This window comes from Balaenoptera ricei, chromosome 17, assembly GCF_028023285.1.
Source record: "Balaenoptera ricei isolate mBalRic1 chromosome 17, mBalRic1.hap2, whole genome shotgun sequence".
Taxonomy (NCBI): domain Eukaryota; kingdom Metazoa; phylum Chordata; class Mammalia; order Artiodactyla; family Balaenopteridae; genus Balaenoptera; species Balaenoptera ricei.
In genome coordinates this window covers 20,647,574-20,667,106 of record NC_082655.1, presented here as the reverse complement: position 1 = coordinate 20,667,106, position 19,533 = coordinate 20,647,574, and the positions used below count along the sequence as shown (strand labels likewise).

The window sequence follows — 19,533 nt, the reverse complement described above, 5'->3', positions numbered from 1 at the left end:
TTTTTTTTCAAGCTCAACATGGAGGAAATAAGTAATAAATGATAAATACCAGAGGCACGTATTCACCATGTCATTATTTTCCTGCTCTGTTGCTGGTTCAGGTCTCTTATGCCAGGAAAATGAAAAGTAACACCAAACTTGTCTTCCTGGTCATTTTCCAAATGAGGCCAACAAAATTGGACTTGAGGAATACTAAACGTGGTATTGTTTTTGTGTACTCTTATCAGCAAATCCTGGTAGCTTCAATTTGGTTTCATTACATTTCCAATCTATGCGTGGGTCAATTCATCTTCTTTTTTGCCATAGTTAAGACTTACGCACTTTATTAATCACCTCGCGACAGTCATATCAGCAGTTTCATTTAGCAGAGTAAACCAGTCAAACCCTGGCAGACTTCTGCGGGTATCACATGGCGAAGTCTGGATTCCTGGCAACTTGAATTACTCTTGCCAATATGAGATTTTTTCAGAGCCAACCATCTTAAGGCCATTTAATATATCACATCTGCCTCTGCTCTTTTCCTAATTGATATGTTGAAAGACAGACACCCGCTAGATCTTGCAAACGTCTCCCCGAAGCAGCCTTGGGACAGAGGTTCCTCGGCAGCAGCACCTTAAAATGGTAGTTTGTTAAAGTTCTGTTTTCCAAATGCAATTTAAATGATATGAGGGGGACTTCCCTGGTGGCACAGTGGTTAAGAGTCTGCCTGCCAATGCAGGGGACACGGGTTCGAGCCCTGGTCTGGGAAGATCCCACATGCCGCAGAGCAACTAAGCCCGTGCGCCACAACTACTGAGCCTGTGCTCCAGAGCCTGCGAGCCACAACTACTGAAGCCCGTGCGCCACAACTACTGAAGCCCGCGCGCCTAGAGCCCGTGCTCCGCAACAAGAGAAGCCACCGCAATGAGAAGCCTGAGCACAGCAATGAAGAGTAGCCCCCGCTCGCCGCAACTAGAGAAAGCCCGCGTGCAGCAATGAAGACCCAACGCAGCCAAAAATAAATAAAAAGTTAAATGATATGAGGGGCCTAGGTGGCATCCAGGGAGCCCACATTTTCCAAAGAGCTTCCATAAGCAACGGCGACCTTTCATGCATTCACTGCATGCTCAGGTGGTCTAAAAAGATGATATTGCCAGGTGTGATGGTCCAGTCATTCACTATGGCTTCCTAGTTACAGTAGAGCTAACCAGATTCAGGGGTTCCTAAGTGGCTGTCACTGATTGTAATTCTTAGCCACGCTGTATTTTTAAGGTTATCACTTTTCTAATGCCAACTCCACTCTCCCTAAAGTTCTGAAAGGACACAGTTCTCAACGCATTTAGTATGGACTCAAATCATATTCACACACTCTTGATTAAGTCCCAACAGCACATCTGAGTTGCTTACCAGCTTGCTTGGAGATACAGAGTATAGAGCTGGATTCCAAATGTAGCTCTCAGCAGAAAGAAGCAATCTTAACATAATGAGTCATTGAAGAGAGGTGTCTTCTGAGTTTTTCTAGGTCTTACTGTTAATTTGATCACACAGAAGGGTTTGTGGGGGGCATGTCTCAAACTAAGTGACTCAAATAAGGAAGATTCAATGACTTGAAAGGTCTTACAGTGGATCAGCTAAGTAGAAACTGTGGCCCTTATATTACTGCATGGCACATGGGATCAAAAATAAAAAACGACCAATTTGATATTAAGAAAATTTAATGAGAAGGCCAGAGAAGAAAATGGGTTACTACAGCGCAATTTCTACAGACTTTCCAATGCGGTTGTGCTTCCAAAATCTTGGAATTAATAGCACTCAAAATTCCTCAGCCTCACAAGTTTATAAAGAGGCAGGGTGTTTAGCAAAGAGAGGGCTAGACTGAAAATAAAGAGACCTGTATTTTAGCTTTGACCTTGTACTAGACTGTACAGCTTAGGCTAGGCCATTAAACCTGCCGTACAACAAAGGGGCTGGAACGGATAGTGGGTGCCTACCAGTCCCCCCCCAAAAGTGGCAGTGGGCCTCCTTGCCCTATTTTTGCTTTTCAGAAAAAGCCTAACAGAAATCATACATTTTTATCCATGATAAGGTAACACAGGAAAATTTAAATGTTCCATTTATCTGATTTTTTCTATTATATTGGGTTGGCCAAATGTCTTACTGAAAAACACAAACGAACTTTTTGGCCAATCCAATAGCAACTGAAAGAGGGAACACTAGTTATTCCATGCTAATGCAATACTCTAATTGGAGGATCAGGTTTTTACTTAGTGGGAAATCAAGTTAGTTGCTACTTAATAAGAGCAAATTGCAAAGGGAATCTTTCAAAAAGTAAAGCTCACAGGGAAAAATAAGTTTTAATAGAAACTTGATGGTGGCCAGTTTAGAAATGGTTTCACAAAAATCCCTTCCAGCTCAGGATTTCTATTACTACAAATCTGTAGAGATTAAAAAAAAAATTTTTTTTTTTAGTTCTTTCCATGTCTTTCGACTTTCAGCACAGAACGGTTTTTATTTACTAAATCTGTGGCTTTATAACTCCTTTCCCGTTCAGTTCTATACATACCTGCAGTGACAGCATTTTAACCAAACCTCACAATTTCCTTGGCTTACACACTCCTTGCTTCACTGGCCTAATTATTTTAATAAGCAGCTTAACTGAAATGCTGGCTTACATTTATATTTCAATTTAATTGTGTACAGTTCCTAGTACAATGAAAACCTTGAAAGTCTTTCCTATTTGTGACAGTGTTTTACTGCGTCTAGCTGTTAGGGACACTGACAAATAAAGTAACTTCATTTTATTTCTATGCATACATCTTTTCTTTCCTTTTTTCTTGCTTTTTTTTTTTTTTTTTTTTTCCTGATTAACAATGGAAAGATCCCAAAGTTCTATCATTTTGGCTGTCTTGATGAAAAGAGAATCTCCATCCAGGCCTGCAGGAAAGCCTAGATCTGGCTGGCAAGAATAAAAAAACTAGCAGCATTCCTTGGGTCAGCCATATAGCTCGGGGTGCTTGGGTATTCCCACTCTTTTTGTTCCCGCCATTTAGCAATTTTCTCAAACAGGAACAAAACAGGAAGTGGAAAAAAGAATGACATGGAAAGTCACTTACTAATCCTATTCTCTGGGGAACGGAAAACAGAATTCCCCTCATGGTCTAATTATTCTTTGGTATCTTTAATGAAACCAAACCATGAGCATTTCCAGCGTCTGGCTGATGTTTCAGAGGCCTGATTTCCACGTGTCCTTGGCTCTGATAGGAAATATCTGCTAACTTCCTGAAGTCTCCGTATTATCATCTATTACCATTTAGTTCCCAGAAAAATCTTTGTCATTTTTCTAACATGGAAGGAAAAATCTAGAGGAACAGAAATGATCTCTGTTAACTGTCATGTGTTTTTGCTTGCTTGAAACCGAAATAGTGTGACTTCAGAATTTGGTTTCAGAGCCACTGGCTCTTTGGTGACAACTTGGTAGGCACATAGCAATCTTAAGCATGACCCTGCTTTACCAGGCAAAAGTGAACATACGTGTCTCTTTTCATCTATGCTCCTGCATGTGGGTCTATAAAAGAAGAAAAATGCTATAGAGAGATGCTTTAGAAACTGAATTCTATTGCCTACTATAAACTGCGGCATACCAGAATCAGGGGATTTTGGTAAATCTATTAAAATACATTCTGGAATCCTTGGCTCGAAAGCCATATTTACAAAGTCACAGAAAAAACAGCAAGAATATCATAATAGCTACTTCTATTCTGTACTACTATTAGGCCAGGCTAGACTTCAATCTTCATTCCATTGAAAAAACACAAAAACCCAAACCCTTGCAAATTGGGCATTATTTCATTTTACTTATGCAGGGTTTGAAACTCAGAAACATTAAGCACCGTCCCCAAGACCACACAGGTGCCAATGGCAGAGCCCAGCTGAACGTTTTCCAGGTACCTTAAGGATTTTGCAGACCAATTCCCCTCATTTTACACACGAGATGCTGAAATTTAGCCATAAGGTATTTAGACATGGTAAAATAGTCTGAAATGTTAAGGGTTTGTATACATCCAACTCTGATTGATTCATGATAACTGAAGAGAATGTTACTTTGATGGTTAGCTTCTTGTGGGCCAGGAAAAAAAGTCTGTTTTGCTCACCTTAGTGGTGGCACAGACTAGGCATTTAATCAATATTTGTGAATGAAAAGACAACGTATACAACTGAAAACAGAAAATACAGAAGTCAATTTATATTTGGTTTGGAAATACATGTTCTCCTCGGCAGATTTATCCTCTTAGGAAATTATAACTTCTTCAGGCTTACCACAGCCAGTTTGCTCTTTTTCCTTTCCTTTTCTTTTTTTTTTTTTTTTAACACTTTAGTGAAAATTAGAGCCAGATGTGTGCTGCTAGAAGCCAGACGAAGATGTGAAATGCAAAACACCCCCATGCGCAGTCAGATTATAGGTCCCAACTGTGATATTTTCTGGGGCCCTGGGGCTCCAAGCCCTCTCCTCCAAGCAATCCCGACTCCCTTCATAACCACTGTATCGGCCCACTCGAGTCTCCATGCTGGATGGGATGTGGCAGGGAGAAGGGAAGGGGTGTCGGGTGCCAGTGGGAGAAATGATGTGTCCCTCGCTACGTCTTCAGACACAAGCCAGCTCTGTCAGACTGTTCTCCCGCTCGATTTCCTTGGCATTGAAGGCACATCTCAAATCTGATCGTAAACTCCCACTACAGAAAGCTGCAGCGCAACCTACTCAGTTGAACAGAACTGGCCCCCAATTTGGGGCATCCTGCCTGCTCAATCTGAGGGCAGCCTGCTTTCACGGCAGACACATCTGCCTGCCAGGTTAGGTGGGGAAGATGCTTGCTCAGCAGTGAGGCATGAGCTGACATTCAGGGACTTGAGCAGAACCTGCTGTGCAACGTTGGAGAGAAAAGCTCTTCCTTCCAGACTGACAGCCAGCAATGCCATTTTCTTGTTCGAGGAATGCAAATCTTTTCATTTCTACCCCAAAGCGCGGGAGCCTGGCTATACATTTTGACTCTCCCCTGAGCTGAGCAGGCTGAAAAGACTGACATGGGTTTAACAGACATGATCAACTTAGGTGGGTACCGTAGCTGGCAAATGGAACGTAAAATTAATTGTTTCACTAGCGGAAGAAGAGATTCAGAGGCTTTCTTTGCTGGTAGAGCTGGGTGTGCTTCAGGCACCCTGATGCTTGGCTGAAATTACCAGTAGTTAACGTGTCAGGAGGGCCTGTTTCTGAAAGGTTTTTTCCAATGTGACATTAATAATTTATGAATAGGCCAGTACACAAAACTGTATCTGTAAGAAGAACTGAGGGGTAAGATAAACAGGAACTTAACTTCTTAATAAAAAATGAAGGATGAAAAAGACCCCAAAAAAAAAAAAAAGCACTTGTGGGTAATATGTGGAGTATAAATATTATCTTGTATCTACCATCAATAATCAGAAAAAAAGGAAAGAATCATGTAGGATCATGCCATAAAAGGTGATGCTTCGTGTGTTCTTTCTCCTCTGATCTGCTGTGAGCATCTGGTTGGATCTGAGTACATTAAATCTGATTAAAGTTTGTTTTTTACAATTGTTTAGACTCATCTAGTTAAGGAAGGCTGGGATGCATTCTACTCTATCTTGTGTATTGTCAACAGAATTGTCAGCTAAGTTTGGAATGTGGGAACTTTATTATGTAATTATGTGAGAGAGAAAGAGGGAGAACCCAGTTTTAGTTTGCAGTTTTGGCAGTTGGAAAAAATAAAACAGACTTTTTTTTTAACTTGAAAATTGGGCAAACTGGGCATACACGTCATCTAGACACAAAAGAAATGGAGTTTGTCTAGGCCAGTTTTTGGCATATTGATTCACTTAGACTTCTCCATCAATTAGATACAACATAACGTGAAATAAAGAGAGAATTGGATTCCTCTAATCAGCCGAATTACAAGGTTAGAGTTCTAAATTATTGCTTTGTTGTTGGAGCAGCAAATTATTGGTGAAAGGATATTTTTACTTCTATGCATTCATTTAATCTCTGTATTTATATGCTTTTCTGATAGCTATCAGAAAAATGCTGTGATGCAAATATATGTTGCAATTCAATATATATAGATTACATTTTTTCATCATTCTAAATCTTAGAGATGCTTTGAAGCTCTGAAATAACCAACACTCCACTTGCTGGAAAATAAAACCATGTCCAAACCACACAATCAAATCCCAAATACCAAAATCCCAAATCCCAAATGGATAACAAAGATGCATAATTCCGCATATGAAAGTATCAGATGTTAGAAACTCAATTTAGTATTATAAATCCACATCAATTTTTATTAAATAAAAACCTAAGTAAGAAAATAAATACAAAATCCTAGCATACAACGGACTACTTACTAATGGTAACCCCAGCTGTCATTTATTGAACATTTACCAAGCAGTTCACACCAGGATAGGCACTAAGGGGGACCCACTGAAATAGAAGACCAAGTTCTGGCTCTTAATGAACTCAAGATATAGATAACAAAAGGAAAGAAAGAGGGAAAAAATGACCATAACTGGGAATTGCTATGGGCCAGACATTAAGCAGTTACACATATACGTTTTATCCTCACAATAAACCTACCAGGTAGGTGTCACCAAGACCTTATTGCTGGTAAGGGTCAGTGTGTCTCTCCCTCATCACAGAGCAAAGAGCTACAAAGACCTTATCTCCAGCTTCATCTCTCAACACTCTCTACCCCTCTCTGAGCTTCCTGGCACTTGTTTTTTCTCTGTTTCTCCAATGCATTTTCGTCTTTGAATTTGTGTTCAGAATGCTTCCTTTGCCATGTGAGGTTGAAATACCCCTTCCTCAGAGAAGGAAGCCATCCTTGAACACCCAGGCTAGGTAAGCCTGTTATATGCCTGGCACTTAAAATCTGTTAATTCCCTATTTATTTGTAGGAACGTTTGATTAATGTCTCTCTCTCTCACTAGACTGTAAATTCCCTGAGGGCACAGAGCCAAAGTTAGAAGTGAAGCTTGCCCTTTTTCTAATGCCATTCAGCCTCTATCATGTATTTGTCACCTGTATTATTCAAAAGCATTTGCCATCTTGTGTTGTATTACAAAAGAAGGTAAACAAAGCTTGTGTCTTGATGCCCAATTGTGAAGTGTTGGTTTGTTCATTCATTCATTTATATTTTCATTATGTATTCATTTAGTCAATAAATATTTGTTGACCACCTAGTCTGTGCTAGGAACTCTTCTAGCTGCCTGGAATACAACGATGAATAAAACAGACAAAAATCCTTAGGATGAATGACATTTAGTCAAAAATATGCTTGGTCTACAGTCTTGATCCAGTTTCTAAGTGTCTGCTACGTATAAGACTATGTGTATAACGTTGCGTGACAGATTGACGTGCAGACTAATGGACAACTTTTAATTAATATAAATATATTAAATATGAAGTCTATAAAATGATGAGGTGGATGTAGTGAGAGGCCTTCCATAATAGATATAGTCAAACGACTGTGGTGACTTTCAAGAGCCACGTATTTATTCTGTTCATGTTCTCGTGGCTCCACAGGTAACTGGAATGCCCATTTGACGGTTCCTGTCATGGATGGTTTAAAACCACAAAAGAAAACTGAGGTTATCACCATGCAGTTGCTCTGCAAGTTGTCCATAACTTGATGATATAACTAACTGGTCCTAAGAATATCCAAGAAAAAGTAACTCGGACTCTGATGGTCATTCCAAAAGAAGAATTACCCAAATGTTTAAGCCATGGCCATGTCACTGGTATAAGGAAACCACCTTCTAAAGGGACAGATGTCACAGGGGCAACCAAAAGAAGAAATATAAATGGACCGTAAATCAGATAGGAAAGCAATTCAACCTTATCAGTAAGATAAATGCAAATAAAAGTTGCTTGTCATTTTAAAGCTAATTAGAAAATATTTAAAAGGAAAAAGAAATACCTAGTTTGTAGAGGCTTTTTCAGGAAGGTAAATGTTTTACATTCTTGATGGGAGGGTAAATTTTTATAAATTTTCAGAAGGGCAATTTGTTCATATGTGTATGTAATATGAATTCTTTAAAGTGTTCATACACCTTTTTGAGAGCATAACTTCACTTGGGAAAAAATAAAATAATTTTTATAATATGTTTATTTTTAATTGTAATAATACACAAACAGAAAAAGTCAAATGCAGTGCTTATAACTGAAAAAAGCATTCTGCCCATCGCTGCCCATCCTAGTGAACTTCCCGTCAGACACACCACTTTTAATATTTTAGCTCTTTCTTGTAGTATTTACATCAACTGTTCATATACTTATACCAAGGGATTCCTTTGCAAAGAATCTAGAAATAGATTTTTGGTAGATCTAGAAATATTACCAGGTATGTGCAGCCTGTCATTATTTATAATAATAAGAAAATCAGAAGCAACATTTGCTTGGATTGTTTGAATAAATGATGGCCTAAATGTGCAACAGAATATTAAGTAGCTGGGTATATTTAAATGACATGGCAATAAGATAAACATAAAAGAAATTATCTTTAGATAGAGGCTGGTACTCTTCTGAATTTCCAAATTCTCTTCAATAAATGTATGATTACTTATCAACAGAACAATGAACATCATTTTAAAAGGTGAATCTTTTATATTCTGTAATCTTGAGGCTTTGATTTCACGTAAGGTAGCGTGGGGTAGTATGCCAGGAAAGGGTTGAGGGAAGTGCAGTTTTCATAAGGTATAACTGGGAAAAATCTTTGCTTTTGGTTCACTTCTGTGTGAAGGAGACATTAATAGGGGCAATGATATAACATTTGCATGAAAAAGGAAGAGAGTTTGACTAGAGTCTACTTTAGTCATGGAGTGCACTATGTGTGGAGGTCTGGACAGGAGAACTGACAAATAAATGGGGTACCAGAGCCTGGCAGATACCCAAGTAGGCAAGTGGTCAAATTCTTCAAGGTTGGTGGGACAGGAAGGGGTCATGCACATCCAGGCAGAGTCCACAGAAAGGGGTGGGTCAGATTCAGCAAAGTATCACCAGCAATGGGGTAAAGGAACAGGGATCACCTGGGAGGGTCTCCAGGCTTATAACCACGATGAAAGATGTGGGTCACTCAGGGCCCATCAACCTTAACTGTGAAGATGCCTAAGGGGAAATTATGCCCCAGTCAAGTCAGTAAGCCAGAGAGAAAAAGACAAATATCATATGATATTGCTTATATGTGGAACCTAATTTTAAAAAATGACACAAATGAACTTATACAGAAAACAGAAATAGAGCCACAGACATAGAAAACAAACTTATGGTTACCAAAGGGGAAAGCGGGGGAGGGAAAAATTAGAAGTTTGGGATTAACATATACACACTACTATATATAAAATAACCAACAAGGACCTACTGTATAGCATAGGGAACTATACTCAATATTTTGTAATAACCTATAAAGGAAAAGAATCTCAAAAAGAATAGACGTGCATACGTGTGTGTGTTTCTATATATCTATATCTATATAACTGAATCACTTTGCTGTACACCTGAAACTAACACAACATTGTAAACCAACTATTCTTTAATTAAAAGGAAGTTTTCATGAAAAAAAAAAAAAAAGAAATTATGGGATGACTTCACTGGCAGAACAGGTAGAGGAGGAACAGAGGCAGACAAGGAAGAGCTGTCCAGTAATGTGCTTTGAATGAGAGGAAAAGGGCCTTGGTCTCATTCAACGTGAAGTAAAGGCTGTGTGCCTAGAACCATTTTGAGAGTGTAAGAATATTGAGTCCAAGGAGCCGGCAGTTGGAAAAGTTCAGATGAAAGATCATCACCCCAAAATGCACCAAAGTGGCTTTAGGAGATGTTCTGAAAGATTAGCAACAATCTCTTTGTAGCCTACAGACATGTGGCTCTAAGCTAAGTACATATAAGTCAATTTAAATAGATTTTTTTTTTTTTTGGATGGGGAAGTGTAGATGGTAGATTGATTCAATCTCTCAAATTTGCATAGTAAAAGTTGCCTCAGAGCTGGGCAACTGGTTCATCTCATGACCACGTGAAAGCCATGTGTATTAGGGTGAGTTAGGCAACGCTGCCCTGAAACTCAATGACTTGATATAAATAACAAAGGATTATTCTTCTTTCATGTGACAGCTTTACGTGAGTAAGGCAGCTTTCCTCCATCACAAACTCACAGATCTAGGGACCCTCCATCTCGGCAGGCCACCATCTTGAATACATAGTCTCCACTGTTGCCCAGGGAAGGGGCGAGAGAGAGTGGAGAACGACGCAGGGAGCTGTGTGGTCCGATGTGGAGGTGGCATACACATGCCACTGGGCCGGACCTAGTCATTTGGTCCTAACATAAGTATGAGCACAGCTGGGAAATGCAGTGTTTCTGTGTGCTCAGGAGGAGAACTGGGATAGCGATGGTTCTCAACATCTGGTCCCAGATCAACAGAATCAGAATCAACTGGGATTTTGTTAGAAAGGAAAATTCACAGGCTCCACTGAAGACGGACTGAATCAGTAGTTCAGCAATCAGTGTTTCAACCAGCTCTTCACGTGGTTCTCATGCACACTGAAGTTGGAGAATCACTGGGGGAGGGGATCATGTAGCCAGTCTCTTTCACGCCTTTTTTTTGACTACCTACTATGCATTTATTTTTTTTAAATTGGGGTATAGTTGCTCTACAATGCTGTGTTACTTTCTGCTGTATAACGAAGTGAATCAGCTATAATGTATACATATATCCCCTCCCTCTTGGACCTCCCACACCCCCCATCCCACCCATCTAGGTCACCACAGAGCACTGAGCTGAGCTCCCTGTACTACACAGCAGGTGCCCACTAGCTACCTGTTTTACACACGGTCGTGTATATATGTCAATCCCAATCTCCCAATTCATCCCACCTCCCCCGCCACCCCGTCTCCACACGTCCATTCTCTACGTCTGCGTCTCTATTCCTGCCCTGCATATAGGCTCACCTGTACCGTTTTTCTAGATTCCACATACACGCGTTAGGAAAACTGGGCAGCTACATGTAAAAGAATGAAATTAGAACACTCCCTAACACCATACACAAAAATAAACTCAAAATGGATTAAAGACCTAAATGTAAGACGGGACACTATAAAACTCTTAGAGGAAAACATAGGAAGAACACTCTTTCAGCCTTTTTGGCTAATTTTTAAATGTTACAGATTACAGATAAACAGTGCATCTTCATAGAATCGTATATGACTCTGAGCATTTATACACTTACTCTGCTGGGAATTAAACTTACAGTTTCTACAATGTGCAAATTTAAACATATCTTACCAATTATCAACTTAATACAGTAACATAGAATGTTTATGAAGAACAGCACGTGTTTGTGAGCATTCTTTTATGGAGTCAAATAACTTTATGCACTTCTAGGCAGACATTTATTTACTTGAAGGTTAAAACATGCCTTACAATGGTTGAACCATTTGCAGAAACTCAAAACAAACAAGCCAGAGTAGAAATGCTAATGACAAATTAGAGGCAGGATCAGATAGACTGACATGGGAATGAAACCCTGGGACCAAAATGACATGAAAACCTTGAAGAGAAAGAGAAAGTTTGGAAATGCAAAGAGTGAAATGGGATGTGAAGAATTAGCAAAAAGCTGTAATCAAGGTGGAGGACCCTTAGCATGTGAAACGGGTTCCAAGTGTGAACACTGCCACAAGTGAAGAAAATGAATAAAAATACGGAAAGCTGTGATGGAAGTGGTTCTCTTGACCCACTGACGGAAACACTTCCTGTGTTATTAAAATACTCACCGGGGGGTGTGTCATTCAAAGCGGAAAGCTACAGATACAAAAGCAGCTCAGTCATCTTCCACCCATAAACGTACCCCAGTATGAATCACTGACCAGTATTTAATCTCAGATACCTATAAGATGCTTCAAAAGGTGGAATACTGGATTCATTAAGTGTGGTATCTTAGAACAATGAGATTGTTCATTTGTTTAGAATAAACATATGCATAAACTAACTGCATTCATATTTCATTAAAACTTTTAAGACCTGCTAGAATTGCCATGATGAGTATAGATATTTTATCTTTTAACCAGTTTATAAATTATAAAAGCAATGCACGCTCATGGACAAAAATGATTCAAACAGATGGTTACTGAATGAAAAGGAAACACTCTGCTCCACGTTTCTACGCTGCCTAGACATAGCCATTGCCACTAGTTCCTTATGTTATCCTTGGAGAATTTTTCTACAGGTAGGGAGTCCTTGACCTGTATTTTAGGAGCATCTCATTTAAAATAGGTACCTTAGGGACTTCCCTGGTGGCGCAGTGGTTAAGAATCTGCCTGCCAATGCAGGGGACACGGGTTCGATCCCTGGTCTGGGAAGATCCCACATGCCGCAGAGTAACTAAGTCCGTGCGCCACAACTACTGAGCCTGCACTCTAGAGCCCATGAGCCAAAACTACTGAGCCGTCGTGCCACAACTACTGAAGCCCACGTGCCTAGAGCCCTGCTCTGCAACAAGAGAAGCCACCGCAATGAGAAGCACACGCACCACAACAAAGAGTAGCCCCCACTCACCGCAACTAGAGAAAGCCCGCGGGCAGCAACGAAGACGTAACGCAGCCAAAAATAAATAAATAAAATTTATGGAAAAAAAAAAAAAGGTACCTTAGCTGTCAGAAAGAAGGCAAAGACAACACATGTAGAAAATGAGTGGAAACTGAGAAAATTTTTAAAAGCTCAAACGAAGACCAAGAATAAAATAAGTATATAAATACACAAATGTTGGAAGATGGTAAAGCTCTTCACAACATTTTCTAGTGCCATAGAGTTGAGTGTTTTTGCTGGGGTGGATTCAAAGGGCAAAGGACCAAAGGGGGAAAAATTAAACATCTATATTATTCATGGGAGCCAGAGGAGGGGAAAATGACCTCCAAGGAAGAACTGGGACCATCCTCAGTTGTTAAATTTCTCAGGTCACATCTTGTAATGTAAATGGCGGCATCTTGAATCTGTAGCCACGTTCATCTAGTCCTTTGCTCCTTTATTTATTTATTTTTAATGTTTATTTATTTTTTTGAGACATACATTATTTATTAAAGAATCTAGCTGAAAAGACAGCAATTCACCAGTTCCTCTATGATCCTCATGTTATGCGTAGACATCACTCTTAAAACTCTCCAAATGGCAGATGCTCAGATCCCACTCTCCAAACTAAAGAAATCAAAATCTCAGGGAGGGACCCTGATGTGTCCATTTTTAGAAAGCTCCACAGATGCTTCTTTCTAATGGGCAACCAGGATGGAGGGCTAGCATCTTAGATACTTGAAAATCTATCCCTGGATTAAATGTGAATAATGAATATGTACATGTTACACACTTACAACAAAAGCAGACAATATATATAGCTACACATAACACACCCCCATCACAACTGGTTTTGGTGGATCACAGGATGTCATGTTATAGGCCTGCGTTGAGGGCATCTTAAAAAAAAAACACCCTATGAAATCCATTGCCATATTTAGTATGGATTCAGTAGGGATGTTAATTAAGAAGCTAACAGTTAAGTTATCCAGTGTCTCCTTATGAGAAATCAAAGGAGAACTTTTGAGGCCTCAGAACTAGTTGCACTTTCACAGAGAAAGTGATTTATTTTTCTGTTTTAGACATCATGAATCACGTAACTACTCCTATCCTCTCCTGTACTTTGGCTCCTGCAACAAAGTTCAAACTCCACTTTGTGGCCCGGGGCTAGTCCATCTACAGGGTCTCATGCCACACATTTTGTGGACTAACCCCATTCCTTTTTCCACTGTATCTTTTAATTCTCGTCTTTCCTTTTCCTATTCTTCATTAAAAAAAAAAAAAAACGTTGTGGGAGACAGCGGAGCCCGTGGAAGGCGGCGCCGACCGCCCTTTGAGACCGAAGCGGACGCGGGGCCGCCATGTGCCGGCGGCCCGGACATGGGCGCCGGCGGCCCCAAAGCTCGCGGCCTGCGGCCCTTCGCCTCGGCGGTGGGGGGCGGCGGCCCGGAGGCGGCTGTTGCTGAGCAAGCTTTGCCCCCCCCCCACCCCGCCGCCCTTCGGAGTCACGCGCCGCCGCGGCTCCATGTTCTATGCCGAGGATGGCGATCTGGCTCATGAGTTCTTTGAGGACACAGTCGTCACCAAGAACGGGCAGAAGCGGGCCAAGCGGAGGCGGGCACATGAGAATCTGATTCCTCAGGGCATCCGAAGCTGGATCCCCCCTTGCATCCACGTGGATTTCCCTGCGATCCTCTATGAGGTGTGAGCCTGGGGGGTGGCAGGTATAAACACCCCCTGGCCCCAGCAAGAACCCCCCAGGCTCCAGGTGTGGCTTCCATCGAGGAACCTAGGCTGGGCCCACAACCCTGAATAAACTCCCCTGGCCCGGAACCTTCAACGGTGAGCAGGGCCGCCCTACAGAGCTGGTTGGGTGTCGGTTTGTACGTGGACAGGAGTTGGCCGGTGGCCGGCAAGGGCTGACGGCGGAGTTCCCAGTCCCCCTTTCCCAGCAATCCCTCCGAGGAGCATGGCAGGGCATGTGCTGGTCGGGAATGCCTGGCTCCTGTGCCCTTGCCTGGCCTGCATTCCTGCAAGCTTGCCCAGGGCCCAGCGCTGCTGGAGGCTACAGCACTTTACAAGCAAGGTCTGCCTTCCTCCAGCCCCAGGGTGTGGGAGCTGTACACAGGGGGAACTTCCTTTCCCTCTCGTTGGAGCATTTCACCTGTTTGCTACCTCAATTCCTCCTGTGTTGGACCGAAGCTGGGGGCAGAACAAGCCTGATTCTTCCTGCCTACCTGCCTGTCTGTCCACCACCCCCCGCCCAAGATGGATGGACAGTTTGCTGGCTGTTAATAGGTGTGGGAGGTTTCTCCCTCTACCCGGGGCTGGGCTCATCCCCCCCCAACTGCAGCTAGCTGTTGACCCCACCCCAAGTTGAGAGGGGACACGACGGGGATCAGGAAGGGCTCTGGATGCCTGTGCCTACGGGGCGTTGCCGCATCCCACCTACCGTGTCCAATCCCCCTTGCCCTTATGCGTCTGCCACCCTGTGGTAAGGGACAGCACCCTAGGGCTGCTGCCAGTAGCTCTGAGGACCCCACCACCCCCTGCCCTACAGCATACCCATCCCTTCAGGATCCGTAAGAGAAAAGGACTGGAGCCCCTGGGTAGGGACGGAAAGGAGAGAACAATCATAAAGGAATACTTAAAATGTGAACGCTTGTCAACAGTCTAGTCCATGATGTTGGGGCAGAGCGTGATTTCTACATAGAAATGACTTTTAAAAAGAATTCCTTACTGTGCAAACTCTGTGCTTTAAGCGTGTGAGAAATGGCTTGGGGAAGGGTAGCCCTCAATCGAGGAAGGCTGTTGTGTTATTTGTTCAATAAAATTATCTGTAGACCCTGGCCATGTAGCTCTCAGTATATGTTTTTCTTTTGCTTGCGAGCACACTTGAGGCCGGATTTCTAAATGGGTAATAACTCATGCCTTTTGATGGCACTGTCTGATTTTGCGTCACTGCCATGCGACCTCTGCACATGTCTTCCAGTTCGGAGTGGAGGGCCTAACTTGTCCATCTTACCTACGTGAGGGGCTGCTATCCCTTTATGGGAGGAAGACAAGGTCTGAAGTTTGTTTCCCAAAGAGCTGCCAACTTCAGACACTTTACCTGAAGGAACACCTATAACAGTTTTGCTAGCGCCACTTGGCTGTGGTAATCGTGAAGATCCTGATGAGGTGGTTCCAGGAGAACTGGACTTTTTAAGTGCAGGTGGCTTATACTGTGTCCGAGAAGTCGATTTTCCTTTGGTATCAGTAGAAAATTTGCCTTTATTACTAATATGCGCTGCCTGTTCTTTACAGAAATTTATATGTCTATCGGCTGCATTTTCATTAACTCTCCTGAATATACTCAGGATCATAAGAAGGTGGGGGAGGGGGAGGAACTGTGCCACCCTCGTTAAGGGCCTGACCGAGGCCTTTAGCTGCTCTTACGGTGGCAATGAACTCTTCATGCTTCCTTCTCCAATTAGATGGCTCCTTTGATGGTTCAGGCCTAGGTTTAAGAGGCTTTACTGTTGGAATATCCGTTCCTTCAGCTCTTTGTCTGCTTGAATCAAAAGTCTTCCGTTTTTCAGTGGCAGTTTTCTGGTAAATAGGTCCATTTTTTTTTTTTTTTTAAAGAAAGCTGCGTTCTATAGCTACTTTATTTATTTATTTATTTATTTTTGGCTGTGTTGGGTCTTCGGTTCGTGCGAGGGCTTTCTCCAGTTGCGGCAAGCGGGGGCCACTCTTCATCGCGGTGCGCGGGCCTTTCACTATCGCGGCCCCTCCCGTTGCGGGGCACAGGCTCCAGACGCGCAGACTCAGTAGTTGTGGCTCACGGGCCCAGCCACTCCGTGGCATGTGGGATCTTCCCAGACCAGGGCTCGAACCCGTGTCCCCTGCATTAGCAGGCAGATTCTCAACCACTGCGCCACCAGGGAAGCCTAGGTCCATGTTTTTTTGATGCCACTGGAAAGAATGTTCTTCCACAAATCTTGCAAGGTAACAGTTCTCCAACTTGGACACTTCCATTCCAGGAGCTCCATAGCGCCAGCGCCTCGGGCTCCGCCAGACTCCTCCGGCAGCTCCCACCGCCGCCGCCCAGCTCCGGCCGCAGCCTCCTTTATTTATTTATAATGTATTTATTGAGTCTCTACTGTGTAACATTAGCTCTGATCTCAAAGAGCTTATGAGAGAGCTGGAGAAAACACAACGAGCATAGATGAAACATTTGGAGAGTAAGTGGTGGTATATAAAAAGAGGTAAATTGAACATAATCAAGTGACAGCCTGCAGAGTGCCCTGAGCAACACAATTAAATTCAGGCCATAATCCACGTCCTGATTTTAAAAGTTTCCTACAATTTCTCACTTTCCACTGTAACTAATACCTGCAGTTCAGTAAGGTAATTTATCAATGACTATATTTCCATTCTCAAAGAGAACTCTGTTGTTCTTGAAATGCGTATATGTGTATATGGCTGCATACTTAAAAATACCTGTTTGGGGCTTCCCTGGTGGTGCAGTGGTTGAGAATCTGCCTGCCAATGCAGGGGACACGGGCTCGAGCCCTGGTCTGGGACGATCCCACATGCCACGGAGCAACTAGGCCCGTGAGCCACAACTACTGAGCCTGCGTGTCCGGAGCCTGTGCTCTGCAACAAGAGAGGCCGCGACAGTGAGAGGCCCGCGCACCGCAATGAAGAGTGGTCCCCGCTTGCCGCAACTAGAGAAAGCCCTCGCACAGAAACGAAGACCCAACACAGCCAAAAATCAATCAATCAATCAATAAATTTAAAGTCCAAATTAAAAAAAAAATACCTGTTTGGTTTTGGGGGAGGGAGGGTGGATTTGATTGCATCTAGTGATTGATTCTTCAGATTTAATACCTCTGGGAAAATATGCCACAGGATCATAACATCTAGAGAAAGAAGCCTGAGAAGTCAACTAGGTCAATCCCTTGCCACCAGGTAGGATGGAACTTCTGACCGATTACCTAGCCAAAAAGTTATGGTATACATAACCATACATCTTTTACATCTTTTCTTCCTGCATATATTGAATCAAAGAACCACCAGGCATCTGGTATTGGAGCATTATAAAGCCATATGTGATGCTCGCTAATACAAAATGCCTGGAAGGAAACTAAGTTAATACATATGGCATTAAATTTACAAATGAAGGCTCATCCATCATCAAAGACCCAGAATGCGCACTGCCATGACATAAAAAAGAACTTATGAGAAATATCTGTTTTTATTTGTGTATCATCCCCCTCAACACAAGCAACTAAGAGAAAGACATGTGTGCATTTCCTGGACTTGATCTGGGGCATGCAACACATTTTACGAAGGGATTAAAGGGCCCGAGGTCTTTTACACAAGGCTATTATGCCAATTCCATGTCAGAGACAACTTATATTGTGGAGTCTTCAAAAGAAAACTACGTATGCATTATGCCAAAGCCATAAATATTATTGGAGGTTCTTAAAAAAAAAAAAATTACATGTAAGGGACAAAATAGAAGACAGCTCTGGAATGTAATCTCGTGGCTCTACTCCAAACACTGTACGGTTTCCTTTTCCAGGAGAAGGAACATGCAGCTCATCCTTCATCACCCCACGTATCTGATTCCAGGAGATATTGACAACAGAGTTTTTACAAGAATTCTATGATTCACAAAGTCAACGAGGAAACAGAATCCTCTCATGTCTTTGACGTCGGCAGTACCTTCTTAGGATCTGAAAAAGTTTCTTTCCCTTCCAATTTTGACCTTTTCTATTTGGCAGATGTTAATTTTTTTTTTTTTTTTTTCTGCCTGTGTTTCTAATGGAGCTTGAAATTAACATGGCTTTTTGTTTACCTCCTAATTTGTGTGCCGCCATCATCAATGTTGTCAACATAGTTCTGGGAATAGGGTTTATTTACTGCTTCTGTTGAGCCAGCAAATGGAGAAATGCAGAGAGGACTGTTCTGCTCATCCCATTTCAGTGTAGAGTCTCCTTCCATTCACAGCAACAGCCTTTACTGAGCAGCCAATAACCTTCCTGGGTGCAAAAGTCAACAACCATCTTCAGTGCTTGATCTTGAGGACATTTCTGAGCTGTTTTAGACATAGTCGAGTATATCCTGACCCCTTGACCCCGCTCCTTGTTAACAGGTAACCCAGAAACTGAACTTGTCCCACATTCATTTCCCTTCTTCAAAGAATCCCTTGTAGGCTTTCTGGGTTCTCACTTCTTTTCCTGCTCCTTTGTGAGATTACCTATTTCCAAGTCTTCAGATGCTCTCTCTCTCTCTCTCTCTCTCTCTATATATATATATATATATACACGTATATATATATATATATATATATATATATATATATATATATATATATATATATATATACACATATACACACAGACAGACAGACAGACAGAGAGAGAGAGAGAGAGAGAGAGAGGGAGAGAGAGAGGGAGAGAGAGAGGGAGAGAGAGAGGGAGAGAGAGAGGGAGGTGACATCCAATTCTGTAAACCTCTGATTTTGCCTTGGCCTTTTCATTGGGTTATGCTTACTCTTCATGACCATATCAATTTCAGGTTAGGAAAAGGGGGAAATAACATTTCTCCCCCCAAGAAAGTATTATTGAAACTTCACAACACATCTTGGAAACAGAGTTTTGATTTTGGTTTTGAAGTCTTCCTGGTCTTTGGATCCCCCTGTTTTGTCCATTAGTTGGCTTCTATTGCTTGATTACCAACATTCATGCCTTCCACATAAAGGGTTCTGCGATCAGGAAATACACTTGGGAAGCAGAGGGATCCTCATTATTTTTATGCTTTACCTTAAATTTTTAATTTACTATTTTAACTATTTTTCAATGTAAAATTCAGGGCATTAAATACATTTACAGTGTTGTGCACTGTACGAGCACTATCCATTTCCAGAACTTTTTCATCATCCCA

General features: G+C 42.0%; 1 protein-coding gene and 2 pseudogenes across 4 annotated transcripts in view; 1 reads left to right on the top strand and 2 right to left on the bottom strand.

Annotated features, from left to right (window-relative positions):
• The window catches only part of SAMD12 (sterile alpha motif domain containing 12), a 414,693-nt gene that overhangs the window by 95,781 nt on the left and 299,379 nt on the right, over positions 1 to 19,533 (bottom strand). Inside the window, exon 5 of one of the 4 annotated variants that reach the window (XM_059901803.1) lies at positions 18,466 to 18,629. The exons of the other annotated variants lie outside the window; for them this stretch is intronic. Within the exon in view, the coding sequence (XP_059757786.1) occupies positions 18,607 to 18,629 (23 nt within the window). The 3' untranslated portion in view covers positions 18,466 to 18,606. Of the gene's footprint in view, positions 1 to 18,465; positions 18,630 to 19,533 lie in introns of those variants that run through there. 4 annotated transcript variants of the gene reach the window in all.
• LOC132352027 (tumor suppressor candidate 2-like) lies at positions 13,978 to 14,305 on the top strand (annotated as a pseudogene).
• On the bottom strand, positions 15,431 to 18,591 carry LOC132352069 (zinc finger C2HC domain-containing protein 1A-like; annotated as a pseudogene).